The sequence below is a fragment of the Pyrus communis genome, chromosome 16, assembly GCF_963583255.1.
Source record: "Pyrus communis chromosome 16, drPyrComm1.1, whole genome shotgun sequence".
Classification (NCBI taxonomy): domain Eukaryota; kingdom Viridiplantae; phylum Streptophyta; class Magnoliopsida; order Rosales; family Rosaceae; genus Pyrus; species Pyrus communis.
The window spans coordinates 16,255,866-16,272,149 of record NC_084818.1 but is presented as its reverse complement, the minus strand read 5'-3'; the positions used below and the strand labels follow the sequence as shown (position 1 = coordinate 16,272,149).

The 16,284-nt window shown below is 36.8% G+C and overlaps 2 protein-coding genes across 2 annotated transcripts; both read right to left on the bottom strand.

Moving 5' to 3' along the window:
* Window positions 1-4,912: 4,912 nt before the first annotated feature.
* LOC137719540 (inactive TPR repeat-containing thioredoxin TTL3-like) lies at window positions 4,913-7,704 on the bottom strand. The gene is made up of 5 exons (XM_068458579.1): window positions 6,489-7,704; window positions 6,184-6,379; window positions 5,799-5,971; window positions 5,276-5,609; window positions 4,913-5,149 (listed from the first exon to the last, which is right to left on the bottom strand). The coding sequence occupies exons 1-5, from the start codon at window positions 7,481-7,483 to the stop codon at window positions 5,027-5,029; spliced, it is 1,821 nt and encodes a 606-aa protein (XP_068314680.1). The 5' UTR covers window positions 7,484-7,704; the 3' UTR covers window positions 4,913-5,026.
* Window positions 7,705-8,752: 1,048 nt separating this feature from the next.
* Window positions 8,753-14,210, bottom strand: LOC137720592 (protein SCO1 homolog 2, mitochondrial). Its single transcript, XM_068459682.1, has 7 exons — window positions 14,000-14,210; window positions 13,174-13,309; window positions 12,914-12,992; window positions 9,648-9,848; window positions 9,469-9,558; window positions 9,216-9,348; window positions 8,753-9,131 (listed from the first exon to the last, which is right to left on the bottom strand). Exons 1-7 carry the CDS (start codon window positions 14,068-14,070, stop codon window positions 9,023-9,025), a joined length of 819 nt encoding a protein of 272 aa, XP_068315783.1. The 5' UTR covers window positions 14,071-14,210; the 3' UTR covers window positions 8,753-9,022.
* Between the last annotated feature and the right edge of the window lie 2,074 nt (window positions 14,211-16,284).

Genomic DNA, 16,284 nt, shown 5'->3' with positions numbered 1-16,284 from the left:
CTCAGTTCTTATTTTGTGTTAGTGTAGCTTAGTTTTCAGTTTATAAGTTTAATTTGTTTTGATTAGCATCCCTTCTAATCTCTGAAATGGAACGATCCCTATTTACTCTTACTACAATTGCATAATTTATAGGGTTTAATTTATGTGTTAGTTACTACCACATCACGAGACAATATTGTAGGGTTAGTAGTTTGAAAATTTTCAAATTCTTTCTTCATTAGTTTATGACTCTTATTGGGTTTATGCTTTATGTTTTCAATTTTGTTCTACCAAGACTTTCTACGATTTCAACTTTTTTAAATTGTGGCAGATTATGATGTGAGGAGTGGGCCTTTTGCTGCTTCAGGCAAAAAAAGTGCACAATGCAAAGCTTCCTGTAAGGCTGTAAGAATATGGACAAATCATGAGTGTTCTATCAATTAATGGAATTTTCTTCTACATTTGATTTTGCTTTCAATTCTTCTTTTTATTTTAATGAAATTTCTTATCTTCCTTTAATCATAAGTTGATAGGATTAAAAGCACACCACAAAGTAGCACACAAATGTCCTATTGATTTTCCTTATTAACACTAAGATTTGTCAATTGTAGCATATGCAAATAAGGGTATTTCTCGTAGAATATTGTTTTATCTAACTACTTAAAATGTCACAAAAACTGGGCCGATGTCCCTACTGGCTAGCCACCGAAAAATAATTATTAGACTGACTTACACTTATCTAAAGTCTACGAAATTTTATATGTAGATACTAGACATACAGAGTTACACTCTCACAAATTTTTAGGATTTTTGGAGTTGATTTGCTATTTAAATTAAATCGAACAAAAATATAACAGAAACAGATTTTAAGTAGTTCACAAATTAAGAAAAACGAGTTAGGGGAATTGCTATCCACCACCAAATAATCATGCAAACATGTTATGTTTCATTCAAATTCCTTCTATTTCCGGATGAAGATGCTCAAGTTGGCTCAATGTTAGAACTCAACCTATTACTCTTTCTTATGTGGTATGTTAACAGAATGGCGTTCTTAACTTAGTCCCTAGCATGCAATCTAGAATAGCGTGTTCATAGATTTAACAAGTAGAAATCATTAAGAACGAAAAGAGTTTGAGTCATCACAAGGCATCGTAAGTACTAGTATTGTCTTACTTATCCTAGAAATTAGTTCACATGTTAATCGCAATTAACAAGTACTACTCTAGAACATATGTAGGTCCTCATTCGAGGCACACACATATTCATAGCATTAGAATCCTAGATATGTTTACTAAGTATGCATCCGTAGAAAACACATAAAGAATTCATCAATGAGACAAGTAGTGAACCAATTTTCATCCATTCATAAAAGTAATTCAAACGAAATGTCATAACAAACTTGCAATCATATTAGGGGCTTCAAAACAACCCCTAACTACTAAAAATTTAGTTACACATTATTCTCAAATAAAACCAAAAGAAAAACATGGGTATGAGAAGATAAAACCGAAAGAAGAGAATGTCAAGATTTCCTCCTTCCTTTCCTTCCTTCCCCAACACAGGAGCCTTGCCTTTTTTTCCTTCCTTTCCTTCTTTTTTTTTTTTTTTTTTTTTTTCCTATCTTTTGCTTCACCCTTTTTTTTTTCCACCTTTTGCCGCTGAAACCTACATCCTTTTTCTTCTTGCTTGCTGCCCCAGTTTCTTCTCCATAAGTCACCCCACTAACAGCCATTTAGTGATGACAATAAGTGAGAGAAAATGGTAAAACAATTGTAACTCTTTAGGTAGCCTTTATGCTCATTACCCCCACTTAATTTTCCATTTCCTCTGATATTTGAATAGGTGTCAGCTGGCTTGTTCTTGGCTGCATCAGTTTTGGCTGCTAGTTTTATTGGATTTATTGCTTTCAATGTTTTCTTGTCAGTTACAAATTGCTCAGCCTCTTAGGAACCTTTCAGTGTTAAAACGACCATAACTTCTTCTAGAAAAATGATATTAGTAATCCATGAAATGCTCCAGAAAATAGACACCCGTAGCTTTCCAAGCATATAAGGCTTCTCTAACTCATTCTGAGTTGTTTGCAACTTGCTTCCAAAGTCAGCTGACCTGCACAGACAGTTTAGATGAATTTGTTAGTTAAAATTCTACTTGTGCTATTTTTTTTCTTTGCTTGACAAATCCCACAAAACACAAAAACAAAGTAAATAGCTCAAAAAATAAAAGGAATCAACTAAGAAAAGACAAGTGAATTTGATGTAAAATATATATAATTATAAACTTATCATGAGTACAGAATTGATTTCACTTTCTGTTTTTTATCCGCCATTTTCTCTAATTTTGTTGATCAAGATGTGGCCTGCATTTTCTCTTTTCCAGTGTATTTGAGATTCACTAATTCAACCTCAGATGTTTGTCATATTCATCTCACAGATAGAAGCAATGTGTAGAGCTTTGACTGAAGAGTTTGACAACGAATGCTGTATAGGATAAATACGCAGGTTGGTTGTGGAAATTCTTCTACTTTTGATTCATTTTGGTTTTTTTATCTAACCACCTTTCATAAGTGGAATTTCTTCTCTTCATTTTTCCAGTTTTGTTGAATTTATTTTCTTTTCATATCTTTCCTTTCGTTCACAAGATGATGCATGAAACAATTAATTGGCAGATTGCATCATTTGGTTTCTAACTCTGTTGGGTTCTTAATATGGATGAGTTGGTTGTGCTTATAACATATTAGTCAAAATGTTAATGTAATATGAAGTTATTGTGGTTTTGGCATTCTTTAATTCCCTCCATTTACCTTACCTAACAATTTACTTCAATTGTTTGGAGTTAATTCAATTATACTGCACATTTGAGGTTTTTTCTTACTACAACAATGTATGTTTAATTTCAAAATGGTTTCTTAATTTTTTTGGCAATTGGCATTTATACGTCACTTTAGGGTCAATCAAGTGCACAATGATTGCTTAATTTCAATTGATTTTTTTTTTTAGTGTGATTTCTTTTAGCTTCTGTTTTCTCTTGGTTGTTTTTACGACACTTTTGGGTTTTTCAATTGCAGGATCATCCACAAATTTGTACAGGAAACAATTATGGAGAGATGGTTCAAATAAACAATGAGATTGATAGCTTTGTATTGTAAAATACTACTTATCACATGGATTAAGGTGTAAGTTTATGTTGGTACTATGTTCATGGTAAATATATACAATACTGTTTGTTAAATGTTTGTAAATGTCTCATATCTTCTCATTATGTGAAACTTCGATGCATCTCAAGATCCATAGTCTCAAAGGGTTAGGAACATGCTTGTGAAGGTAATATTAAAGAAAATAAGTTAATATAACATGCTTGCGAAGGTATGTTAGAGAAGACAGGTAAAGGCACTGCGGTGTGTGAGAGAGTATCCACATCTTAGGGGGGACTTATCAATAATAGGTAAAAGCCTCTCTCGCATGCACAATTCATAAAACAATTTCTTACGAAAGAACAATGTTAAACAGTAAGAAACATAATTAAAGCAAGCAAACCCCGTCTTTAAGGGGCGCGTAGCGCCCCTAAAAAGGCCTCTCGCATGCGCATGAGAAAAGGCTAGTTAATTTTTTAAACAAGTTAATGGTGGGACCCCACATGGGGCATTAACTCTTGAGTAGGAAGGAAACGTGGTTTGCATTTGGTTTAAAACTAAGGCCAAATCGGATAAATGATCCCTGTGGTCATAAGGTATTTGGAAAATAGCTCATGTGCTAAAAAAATTCGGATCTAAATCCCTGTGCTTGTTGCTTTAATTTTCTAATGAAGTTGTGGAGAATTGAAAAGAAATTACATTTCTGGGAGGAAGCTTTGATTTGTTTCGAATAAATCGAAATTTATTCAAAAACTGTTATGATAATTTTCGTTCGGTTCGATTTTGTGTTCTAGTTTTGTAATGGTAGATACCGGAATTGGAATCGGAGACCTCTTAATTTGTTTGTGATTGCGATACAACGATTGACAAGATAATTTGAAACAAACTGACATGACATTTGTGCTGGCAAGTTTATGCTGATTGAATTTGAATCAGACATGGTGTTGTACAAATACAAATTACAGACTTTCTTCTTATCCATACTTCTCGGACATGGTGTTGTGAAAGTACAAATTACAGACCTTGTTCTTATACATTGGACAATATAAAGACGAGGAATAAGAAGGTGCATATGTCAAAGTACAATTTTATCCATGTATTAACAAATAGTTAATGGAAAAATCATTTTTGGACTAAATTTACGAATGGAGTACACCACAAGGGTTTAAATCTGAGTTTTTTTTTGCACAAGAACTATCTTTCGAATATCTTATGATCACAGGGATCATTATCTGATTTGGCCTAAAACTAATGGGTTATCTGAAAATTTTCAAACACATGGTCTTTATAACTCTATTTGTAGACATAACTAAACTAACAAAAAAACAAAACTTACGTAACCTAAAAGCGTCAAAGTAAAATTGAGAAATTATTATGTTATTTTGGTTGGGTCATTTTATTTGGATTGATTTAATATTGGGCTTTCTACTAACCATTAAATAAAGTTATTACATAATTTTTTGTTAAAACTCAAAATTTTGAAATTTTTTTTATTAGCTTTTCTAAAAAATTAAGAGTAGCAAAGTACGAATCTTATAGTATCCATATCGGTGCAACATCGGTAATGAGGGAAACATTTCGGCTTGCAGAAACAAAGAATTCAAGGTTTCTCCCAAGTACTTTTTTGACAACTTTTATAAGCAATATCAAATACATTTCCCAGAAAGAATTGCACAAATACAACTATACATAAAAGAAAATTGGGTCACGTATCTGTGTACATTGTATGAATTGCCACTTTCAGTCCCCTATTTGAAAAATCATCTTTTGTTTTTTTTCCTACCACTCATAAGTTCTGTGTCTCTTCTTGAGCTCCAAGAGCCATCCAATTGCAGAAGGGCAACTTTCTTTCATGGCTATTGCGTTCTAATTTAGTTGCATTGGCTTGTTTCCATTGTCCACGTCTAAGCTCTCTTGTTAGCCTCGCTGTTTTCTGAGCTGCACCCGCGCCTCAGACAAAGCACAGTTTACCTCCTCATCCTCTGGTGCTTCCTTTATCAAAATCTCATAGTCTTGTATTGAAGCTTCCCATTTTTTCAACTGCTTGGTACGTCAACATAAACATTACAACTCACTAGTAACATAATGAAAGAGCAACAATATGAACAACTTGAAAATTGTTTTTTACAGGAAAGATGTGGATATATGAATGAGTACAGCGGTCACCTTAGCATTGCAATCTGCTCTTCTTAATCTAGCCTTGCTGTAAGATGGGCGGACATTAAGGGCAGCTGTACAGTCCTCAATTGCTTTATCTAATTGGCCAAGTTTTGAACGACAAGCAGCACGGTTGCATAATAACACCGAGTTATAAGGATCGTGCTCAAGTCCCTCCCCGTATGCAGCACATGCCTCTGAGAACCTTGCTGTCTTGAAAAGCTCGTTGCCTTTTGATCGAGCTACCACAACAGCTCGAGCCTTTCTCATGACCATGTTTGCTTCCCTGTTGTTTGAGTCAAGCTGTGATGCTCGTTGAGCTGCCTCTAATGCATCATCCAATCTGCCAAACCATTGCAAAACAAATAAAAAAATTATTTGACCAAATTAAGAAAAAGCTTAATGTATGTGTTTCCAATGATATTTCCTTTTTCTTAATTTCTTTTTTATGAACGTTCTTCCTTTGGAGACTGCATAAGGATTAGGATAATCGTAACTAAAACAGCTACTATAAAGATATAAAATACACTACCTGCCAGCAACCATGTCCACCTGAGCTCGTGTTGCTAACAAATTCGCGTTACCAATTGGGCCGAAGAATTTGGTGCAGGCATCAACATCAAAATTTGGACCCCTGGATAATGCTTCATCTGCTTCCTTGTGCCTATTGAGCTTCAACAAGGCCTCCGCTTGCAAAGCATATATCTTCGTGGAGTGTAAAAATGAAATCAATATTAGTCAATCCACAAGACATTTTTTTTTTCTACATTTGAAAGAAACTTTCGAGATGCATCACATTTTCAGGTAAAGTTGAGAAACAAATTCTTATAGACTTATTCAAGGGACATCTACTAGAGAATAAGAGAGAAGCAATTCTAGTGACGATGAGACTGGAATTTGATAATTTTATGTCTGACCTGGGGCGCTGAATCTGCACCGGCTAATATAACGCTTTGGGATTCCTTTATGAGGGTGTTCCAATCTCTTAACCTACGAGCCTCTGTGCACTTGTTCAGGCAGGCCTGAAGAGTTTTTACTTTAGCAATGTCCTCTTGATCAGCCTCTGGTCCAGCATGCTTGTAGTGATACAAAGCTTTTTCTGCTTCCCCTAATCTATATGTACATAACACATTAATTTTAAGAACAACTAGGCGTAACAGAATTTTAAAGACAAAAGTTGCAACTCCAAAATGAAGCTGACATGTGGAATTTTATGCTGTACCTAAGATATAATGTTGCCAGACGATGATGAGCCCTATGATAGTGGGGTTCAATCCGTATGGCTTCTCTGCACTCAAAAACTGCCTCAAGAATTTCACCTAGAGCGGTTAATGCGGCACTCTTGTTGCTCCTATAAGAAGCCTTATTGGGGTCAATAGAAATTGCAGCATCATACAAAGCCAATGCTTCTGCAAATCTTCCGTTCTTGTAATCTTCATTGCCCATGATCTTCAATGTTTCGGGGTCCATTCTAGTAGACAATGCGCGACATAAGGAAGCAGGTGGTTCCGGCTCACTTCGTCTCTTCTCTTCCCTAGCAGTACTTGTCTTCCCCACGTTTACATGAGTCGGCATTGGAGCTTCCTCTCTAGCAGTCTTTGGAAGATAATCAAGAACATTATACGGGCTTGCATTTCCGCCGCCTCCACCACCACCGCCACCAGGTTGTCTCAAGTTACCCAAATTTCCGAAAAGCATAACATTGCTGGATGAAGCCCTAACAAGGCTACTACTCCCTTTTGATTTTTGATGATCAGTAATCATGCTCTCAAGCTCCCCAGATATGCCAACCGCCTCCTTTGGAACCCTTCGGCCTTGGTTCACATAACCTTGGCTTGGCACCATTTTTTGTTGGTGGTGTTGGTGGTGGTGTTGTTGTTGTTGTTGTTGTTGCTGTTGCTGTTGTTGTTGTTGTTGCTGCTGCTGCTGCTGTTGTATAGGGGGTGCCCTATTACTATACTGGGAAGGCTTTGTGATTGGTTTCGATGAATGATCTGATGGTACATTGCTTGATGAATCAAGGAAGGAAGCCTCATCGGAGCCACCACGACGCCGTTTGGAATTGGGAGTGCTTGGTGTTTTAACTAACGTGGCATTGTTGTTGTTGGATACCGGAAGAGAAGCCGTAGAAGCTGTTCTTCTCGGCCAGAAACTATTCCGCCCAAAAACAGCACTCAAGATGCCGCAACCTGATTTCTTCTCCGGCGAGTCTCCCATTTTTTATTAATTGCTATCTCTCACCCTGATCAAATTTGCGCATGGTGTGACGTAACAAAACCAAGAGAAGAACATCAAGTGCATGAAAAAAAAAAAAAAAAAAAAAAAAAAAAGGATTAAAAATGATTAAAAAAATGAGAGAGGAAGCAGGAGATTATGTGCATGGCCTCCTGGAGCTGAGTGGCCATCTGCCTGCGAATCTAGAAACAATGCCTCCTTGATTTCTCTCTGCTCTGTGCAAGAGAGACGAAAATGGATTGCATCATTAGCTAATCAGGGGCAGGAAAAGAGAATAACTGTTTACGGGTTTGTTCTTGTATAAAATAAAATTTTACAAAATAAAAAATAAAAAAACATAGACTGTAATAGCTGGTGTTGAATCTTGTTCTGGTTTTTATTTTTTGAGTTTCTGTTTCTGGATTTGTTTTTTGTTATGTTTCTTTTTCTTCACGTTTTCTTTTGTGTTTTTTGTTCTCTGGTGCGGTGCAGAGGTGGAAGCAGAAGACCCGGTCTTGCGTTAAATGACGATCTCTAGATTTTTAGAAACGAAAGCACAGCTCAGACTGACTCACCAGTCACCACAACCTAATGTCAATCTGTCATTGCCTTCATTTCCTTTGAGCTTGGCATGTCTCTGTTGGTTTCAACATCCCACGTAGGACCCAAACTTAAATGTGTGTATATCGTGCAGCGCATTGTTTCTTTGCACTCAAGTTCGAATCTTTATTTTTATAAATCAGATAAGTTCCGAATATTACTTAATAAATGTATAAATACACGTTAGCAGGAAAAACAAAAAGCATAAAATGTGAAACAAGAGATGATATGAAAATCATTCTTCAACTCATGAACGTATGGGCTCAAAACTTGGTTTGGTTTAGGCAGATTTAATGAGAGCATGCAAACCTAGTTAAGTGGTGCTACATTGGTGTTGTTATTCAGGGCACTCAAAATCCAGACACCAGCTGTGTCTCCTTAGCGATCTCTCCACCACGTCGCGCATAACACGAAAGATCCGCTTCAGGTCCTCCGAGTTGCTAACGAAGTCTCTCGACAGAAGTTGAAGCAGCCGCAAGTAATCGCCAGAGTGATTTCAAACTCGAGAACAAGGTCAACGTGCACGAGGTACCGACTTTGCCTTGTGCAGATTGGCTTGTAACCCGTGTGAGGTTGGGTAACATAACCAAAATTACATTCAATACCATCAAACAACGGATTGGACCCATAGACGTTTTAATTGCCTATAACATGTCTCATCATTGCAAGTAATAAGGACTCGATCACCCAACAATTTGAGAAAAGAAAGTTACATGTTCTTGTCTACAACCAATGAGGTTAAGAAATGAACCGAACTTGAGGTAGCATTAAAAAACAAAAACAAAAACAAAAAAATTCTGAACCAAGAAACTGTGAAAGTTCTAAACTGCTACCTAATCAAGAGTGGCGATCAAATTCTGTGATATGTATGCCTAAGAGAGAGAGAATGAAGGATGGGAGGAATGTAAAATCTCCATTACGCCTTGCAAAACCTTTCGGCTCTTAAGTTGAGGTTCTTTTCAGTTCCTTTACTATTGCTTCTGACAGTTCTTCAGCATTGTACTCTACACCAAAGCATCTCACGACTTCCATGTTTGGGTTCATCAAATACCTGCTTGTTTCAATACAAATTACGGCCACTATAAGCTAATAACCAGAAAACTTGAAAAGGAAAAGATTTAAGCTAGTGGCTCACATGTTGTGGGAAGACTCAACGAGATAGTCATCTCCGTCTTCTTCAACCTTCTTAAAATAAGCACGGTATTCCTGAGCTATCTGCCTTATAGCTGATACAGGTCCAGTTAACCCCACAATCCTTGAATCAAACTCTGTCCATGAAAACTTTGAGTGAGGTGGGTGGGGAAGCCAAAAGGAGATATTAACTAAACCATCTGTGTATAAACAATTTGAATATAAAATTACAAACTGGGCTGTAGAAGAATTTGGACCTTTGAGGTAGGCACGAAGATGAGAAGGGTTGTCACGTTCTGGATCAAGTGTAACAAATACCGGTAGACCCTTCAAATTATATCTCGACTCTTATGAAAGCAAAAAAGAGAACGAAGCGCATCAGCAATCAAACCTCAAAATTGTGTTCACATATGAAATGTTAACAAGCGTCGCAAACCTAATATGTTTATCGTCTTGGCCATCATCTGGATTTGCTCCGGTCCAACATCAGGAGAAGAAGTATATCCAAAGTAGAGAAGAACCCAGTTTCCTAATAGATTCCGTTCAGTGACCGTGTGATTCTCTGTGTCTACTAAAGTGAATGGACCACCGATTATCGGGCCCCTGACATTGTTCATGCACTGGTTGTTACCCTGGCCTGCTCAGAAGGAAAAAGTAAGAAAAGGGATTATCACTTGGCCTTACGAAATAAACAGTCCTTTCTATATCAATTCAATCAGGAACAAACTTGAAGAGCCATTAAGTTTTCAAATAGGGAAGCTAGATGTTCTTTTAACATGGGGATAACAGAGTGAAGAAAGTTGAGGTTCCACCATAAAACCAATTGGCAATATGCGGAGTAGCCCAACTCCTTAGAAGCCCTTGCATGGTTTGATCCTTCACCAATGTAGTAGGACTTTGTCCTCACATTCTCACACAGAGTTCAATGAGGAACTAAATTTATTATGAATTTCTCATAAGATTTCAGACAAAGTTGAAGTTATACCAAATGAGTAGATATTGAATAGGTGAGATGCACATGAACCTCATATGGAAAGATATTATAATCTTGGGTAATCAGATTTTTGCTCCCTGAACTATTAAGTGTCAATTTACCCCTCAAGACTTTTATTCAGCCAATTTATGATCTCAATTTTATTAAAATGGTCAATCTAGGACACGTCACGTTCCTAGCAATTCCATCCAAGCTAGCATCAAGTAGATTCATGTATCCACCACGCGACTCACTTTTGAGGGCAGCTTAGTCAGATATTCTACAACCCTTGCAGCCCCATACAGTACAGAGATCGATCAGACTGCATAAAGATCAAGCCTCCTCCATCGGAATTTCTCCAAGAGAACAATTGCAAAACGAAAATCACATCATCCATCATCGTCAGCCCACTTCCTCCATTTCAATCAAATTTGTCCCTACCAATTTCCAAACCTCCAACCGAGTGCACACATCCAAACCAAACCAGCTACATCGTTGCCCTCTTATTGTCCAAAAGCATATTCAAGATTGCCATAAAATCAAACTTTTTTACGTCTTTGGGCTTTGAAGTTTCACTTAAGCAGTGTTGGCGAAGTATTCCTTGTCCAAATCAATGAGCTCAGACTTGTCTACAAGTCTGATTTGTAATATTTTCCACCCAGCACAGCTATTGAACGTAGAAACTGATATGGAATTGGGTCATCAAGTACCCCATTGAATTTTCAGATAATATAATCTGGGGTAGGGGTACTCTATTAGGGAATAGAGATGTTGGGTAAGTGATAGGGGGATTCTTAAATATTGGTATTCTTTCTTTTTTCTCTGTTATCTCCCGTTAAATTTGGGTGCAAAGACAAACAGAGCTACGAAGTGGCTACATAACAGAGGAACCCCAAGCTCGGATAACTGAGGAAGCTGCCTTGTTTTTCAAGTGATTCCAATTGAGGAGGCTTGAACCTTCTGTAATGGTACATGGGGGTTGTAAAACATCTGCGATAAATGACAACTTCGAAGATAGGTCACCTGACTTTATTTGACAACAGCTTGGATGGAATTGCAAGGAATCTGACGGTGTGTCCTAGATTTACCATTTTATATATTTCAGGTCCTAAATTGGCTGGGGGAAAAAATGTCTGGTGGGTAATTTGATACTACCGTAATATCTGAGAGCATAAAGGGCTGATTACCCTATATTCTGTTTCGCTTCCTATTGATTTTGATTACGGTATAACCCAATTGGTATCCACACCTCTCCTCTAAACAGGTTCCAAGTCCAAATCCTCTCTCCAAATGTTGTAACTGATTAAAAAATGATTTGCATAGATATAAGTAACTGATCACAATATTCCAAACTTGGCCTGAAACAAAGTTCGCGGGAAGGCATTTAATTTACCCTTCAAAATCATAACTTAACACATAATTACCATTTTCTAATAATACCTAAACATTGGCTGCAGTAACTCTAGGCCTTACTCCAACGAATTTCTCAACCTAGTAACAATATCTCATGCTTAATGTAAGACCTGCTTGCTTGGGCGCCTATTTCCCTCCCCACAAGTAATTTGCACAAATCGAGAACCCATACACTAACCCATTAGTCCCTGTACATGATAATACGCCGCAACGCTGCAAGCCATCATGTTTTATAGCCTGACACAGACTAGTTACAGCAAAAACTCAGGTAGGATAAATCTTGGGGTGCCAATTACCTTAGAGAATACCGAATACCATGACAAGATTAGGCCTCACTCCTCATACGTAATTATGCCATCACCTGTATGTCACTCTAAGTTTTCTCGAGTGGAAAATGAAGCTATGAAGATAGAACATAAAAGTACCGAGGTTTTCATTGTTTTCCTTCATACCACTTATATCACTTTTAGGGTTCCATTTCAGTTATCAGTAGTAGTGTTTAATATGGCTGTCAGTCAAGCCAAACCCAAGCCATTGCAGATTAGCACAAGAAAATCACCAAACTTAGTATTACAAACAATATAAACTCATTCAGCCATTATTAAACTGTCATACCAACCATTCCTATCCTGTATTGTCAAACATAACAACAAGTTCACAAGACAAAATTGTTTATGTTACTCATTCATAATGCAAAAGCTATTAAATGAAGAAAAGGAACAAAAGATGTAGTCCTGCATGAAGAACAATTTGTCTACGCCCAAAATAAATCCTAACTGAGGGTTCAACATGACATATGTGCCGCAAGTTTTGTTTACTTTTGAAACCAAGAAATCCTATTAAACATTTTCCAACTAATGTACAAAACAGACATTAATGATTTATCTCAAAAGAAAATGGCATGATGGCCAAACCAGTAACACTTCACATAAACAGTCTAATTTCACTAGATAAATGATTTTATAACCAATATCCTAGAGATTTCAGATTGGAGGTATACATTCATCATGAAACCTCTTGTATTTCACACGTCAAGGCTAACATCAAATAATCCCTTAAAAACTTCAAACGCTTTTACAGTCAGAAGCAAAGACTCTTAAGTTGCTGAAATGAGCTATCTTTGACAGATAAAATTAGCCATTTAACTTAAATACCATTTTATACCAACAAATGATTGGATTCCACTTAATGGAACAAATAAGGAGGAAGAACAAGAAAACAAAATTATATAAAAAGGCCACATAACTAAGTAAATGTATTCCAACTTCTTCAAACCAAACACAGTTACATAGCAATATCACAGGCCGAAACTGTACCTTTCAAAGTTACTCTCCTCTCATCGTTATAGCGAATGAAAGTTGCGATACCAGCAAATCCTAGTATACCAGCAACCGGCTGCAGAAAAAGTATATTATGAACAATATCAATAGAGGTTAGAGACAATCTGTTTACATTAAATAAAGGGAACTCAATCCCGGAAAAGCATGAGACAGATGCTCATTTTTCACTACATCTGAAAGCAAGAAGATGTAGATAATAACACTGATAAGAGAACATAAAGGTGAAGGCTGCATACAATAACAAAGTTGCCCCATGAGCGAGAAGCCGGTGGTGTTTCTACATTCATAGGACGTCTAACATCTGTCTTCCCATTAGCATGGTTCGATGACTTGGCATAATTACGTGACTGAATTTTCTTAGAGAAGCCAGACCTATAGCAAGCACAAGCGATTTAGTCAAAACTCAAATGCTAAAGGAAACATGAAACAGAACTTTGAGCGGTATCTCCAAATGGGGATTAGAATATAGATTTATGCTTGCCAGAATGGTGAATTCCACTTCACATATAACCGACAAAAATCCATTTGGAATTTTACGTTCTTCAATTCAAAACCCCAATGTGCTCAATAGTGGGATGAAACATAAAACCCCAAAAAACCCACATCAAGTTAATGGTCAAAAATCCAATAAAATCATCCACTTGTAAAAGACAATGTACTGAAACATAACCAAATATCACATAGTTGACGCATTTTATCTTTCAAATTAACACATTCGGGTTGTAGTGAAAACTGTTCTAAAACCAAACATAGAACTTGCCATTGCAAAACCAATTTGCAAGAAAAAGGTTATAAGAACACATATACTACTACTCCAAGCATCTTTCAACAACAGACATTTGGGATGTAATTTAAAATGATACACTTATGTGCGTATATATGAACGCAAACATTTATAAGAATTTATCAACATATAATCTAGTCTGCATATCAAAAACCCAATTCGGTGAAATTGAAAAGGAGTGATTCCAAAATAAAGATTGAATTCCAGCGATTCAAGAGTACTGACATGAATTAAATTCTACCAGTCAAGAAATCTCAAAGGGGTCGTGGAGTGAGTACCTCCGAATTAGATTGAGAGCCTCCTGTGAGCGTTGTTTGGACGAGAAGAAAAAGAACCGAGGAAAGGGCATGATTTTCTAGGAAAACTTCTTCGGTGAATTTTTGGTGGATGGCTGATTTGAGCGAAAACCCATTTCGATTTTGTATCATGACACAAAACCCCGAGAGTCCAACAGGCACAGCACGGGCTCTTTTTCCCTCCGTCTGCAAAATTGCCCTCTATGGAAATGTTTTTATTATTTATTTATTTATTTATTTATTTTTATGAAAGTTGTTGGAAAGATAAATTATCAGCTCCACATCATCTTTTTTATTTTTTTTATTTTTTTGGGTAAACCCTTGGATTGCACTCCAAGTCCAAAGACATCCCAATCGCATAGCTTACAAAACACAATGCATTGATTAATAATAAGAAAAAGGGAAATTTTATTTGAGTCCATCTAACTTCTTTCTACACCTAATTTACTCTCTTTATCCCTATTATCACATTTCCAGCTCAACTCCACCGTAACACGATATTGTCCGCTTTGGGCCCCAACCACGCCCTCACGGTTTTGTTTCTGGGAAATCACACGAGAACTTCTCAATGGGTCACCCATTATAGGATTGCTCCCGCGCGAACTCGCTTAACTTTGAAGTTCCGTTGAACTCCGAAGTCAGTCTCGTGCTAGGTGGAGATGGGAATGTACATATAAGGCTTACAGGATCCACTCCCCTAGGCGATGTGGAATGTCACAATCTACCCCCCCCTTTGGGGCCCAACGTCCTCGTCGGCACACATCCGGCCAAGGATTGGCTATGATACCAAATTGTCACATCCCGATCCGGGCCCCCACCACATCTTGGGATCGACTCCACTATAGCACGATATTGTCCGCTTTGGGCCCCGACCACGTCCTCACGGTTTTGCTTTTGGGAACTTACACGAGAACTTCCCAATGGATCACCCATCTTGAGATTGCTCTCGCGCGAACTTGCTTAACTTCAAAGTTCCGTTGAACTCCGAAGCCAATGAGTTCCCAAAAGGCCTCGTGTTAGGTAGAGATGAAAATATACATATAAGGCTTACAAGATCTACTCTTCTGGGCGATGTGGGATCTCTTTAAACTCAAATTTATTACCTAAACTATCCTTTTAAACCTAATTCAAAGTGTAAAATTATCTTTACACCCATTCTTTTTATAAAATAACATATCTAATTGAATCTTTTTTTTTCTTTTTCAAAGAGGCGTCCTTTGCCCCTCTATAATTGCATATGTCGTATAAGACTAGCATTTCCATGGCTTTTTTTTTTTCTTTCTCCTACCACAACCCATCCATGGACTTGGGATCCAAGAGATCATTTCATAGACTTGAATTTTCCAAGAGAATGTTATGCAAGCTCCAGTTCAGTCCTTTTTAAATCAAGCATTTTCATGTACTTTTTAAAAAACTTTGAACTGATATAGGACTGGGTATTTTGCTACTATGTTAATAAACAAATAAACAAATTGGAGCTATTTCGAATAAAAAAAGGTGCAAGACATGCCGCCCATTAGTTCGTGGTTAAGGTTGAGCAATCTTTATTTGCACCAAGAATCAAGTTTTATGTCTTTGCAGTACTAATCAAAAGTCCTTGCACTGGTATTTTGGGGCGCATACAGACGGTAGAGAAAAACAAATACAATATAATATAAAAAGTATGAAATTTAATCCAAAGTAGAAGCAAACAAACAAAATATCCATAAATCGAGTCATACCTTAGTTGGAGGATTAAAAACTTCAACATCACCATCCATCAATAGAAAAACTTATTTTTCTCTATCAAAGCTATTAGAGTTTTAATCAGAATGAACGTAGAATAAATAAAGGGTGATGCTAGGGTTTAATTATAGTATGTGGGGCTATTTATAAATTTGATTTTTATTATTAATTTCATTTTGTACTTAATAGTAATTATGTAATAGGATAAAATAGAGAGTTAACATTTAAAATTTAAGTTGGATGTAGAAAGAGGTTAAATGGGTTTAAAGAAAATTTCCTTAGAAATATGTTTGGTAAGTTCTTTTTTTATTATTAGACGATATTATCTATACTAAGGTTCTTACCATGGATAGAGGAACAAAAGCAAGAGGGGATGGAAATGGGCTTAGCCTTACAATAGGCTAGCAATAATATAGTTCAAATTTGCCTTTGACAAAAATCGAAACCAGAACCTCTCACTTACAAGTTAAGAGAAATACCACTAGACTATAATACTAAGTAACTAATAAGTTCTTCTTTTTAGCACAAATGATAATATTTAC

Coding starts and splice junctions, on each gene's coding strand:
- LOC137719540 (XM_068458579.1), bottom strand. CDS start 7,483: ATGGGAGACTCGCCGGAGAAGAAATCAGGTTGCGGCATCTTGAGTGCT. Junction 5,972..6,183: donor GTGCAGATTCAGCGCCCCAG/GTCAGACATAAA, acceptor CACTCCACGAAG/ATATATGCTTTGCAAGCGGA. Junction 5,610..5,798: donor GTGGACATGGTTGCTGGCAG/GTAGTGTATTTT, acceptor ATGGTTTGGCAG/ATTGGATGATGCATTAGAGG.
- LOC137720592 (XM_068459682.1), bottom strand. CDS start 14,070: ATGCCCTTTCCTCGGTTCTTTTTCTTCTCGTCCAAACAACGCTCACAG. Junction 9,849..12,913: donor GAGGAGAGTAACTTTGAAAG/GTACAGTTTCGG, acceptor CCTTCTGAGCAG/GCCAGGGTAACAACCAGTGC. Junction 9,349..9,468: donor TCTTCGTGCCTACCTCAAAG/GTCCAAATTCTT, acceptor TTTCATGGACAG/AGTTTGATTCAAGGATTGTG.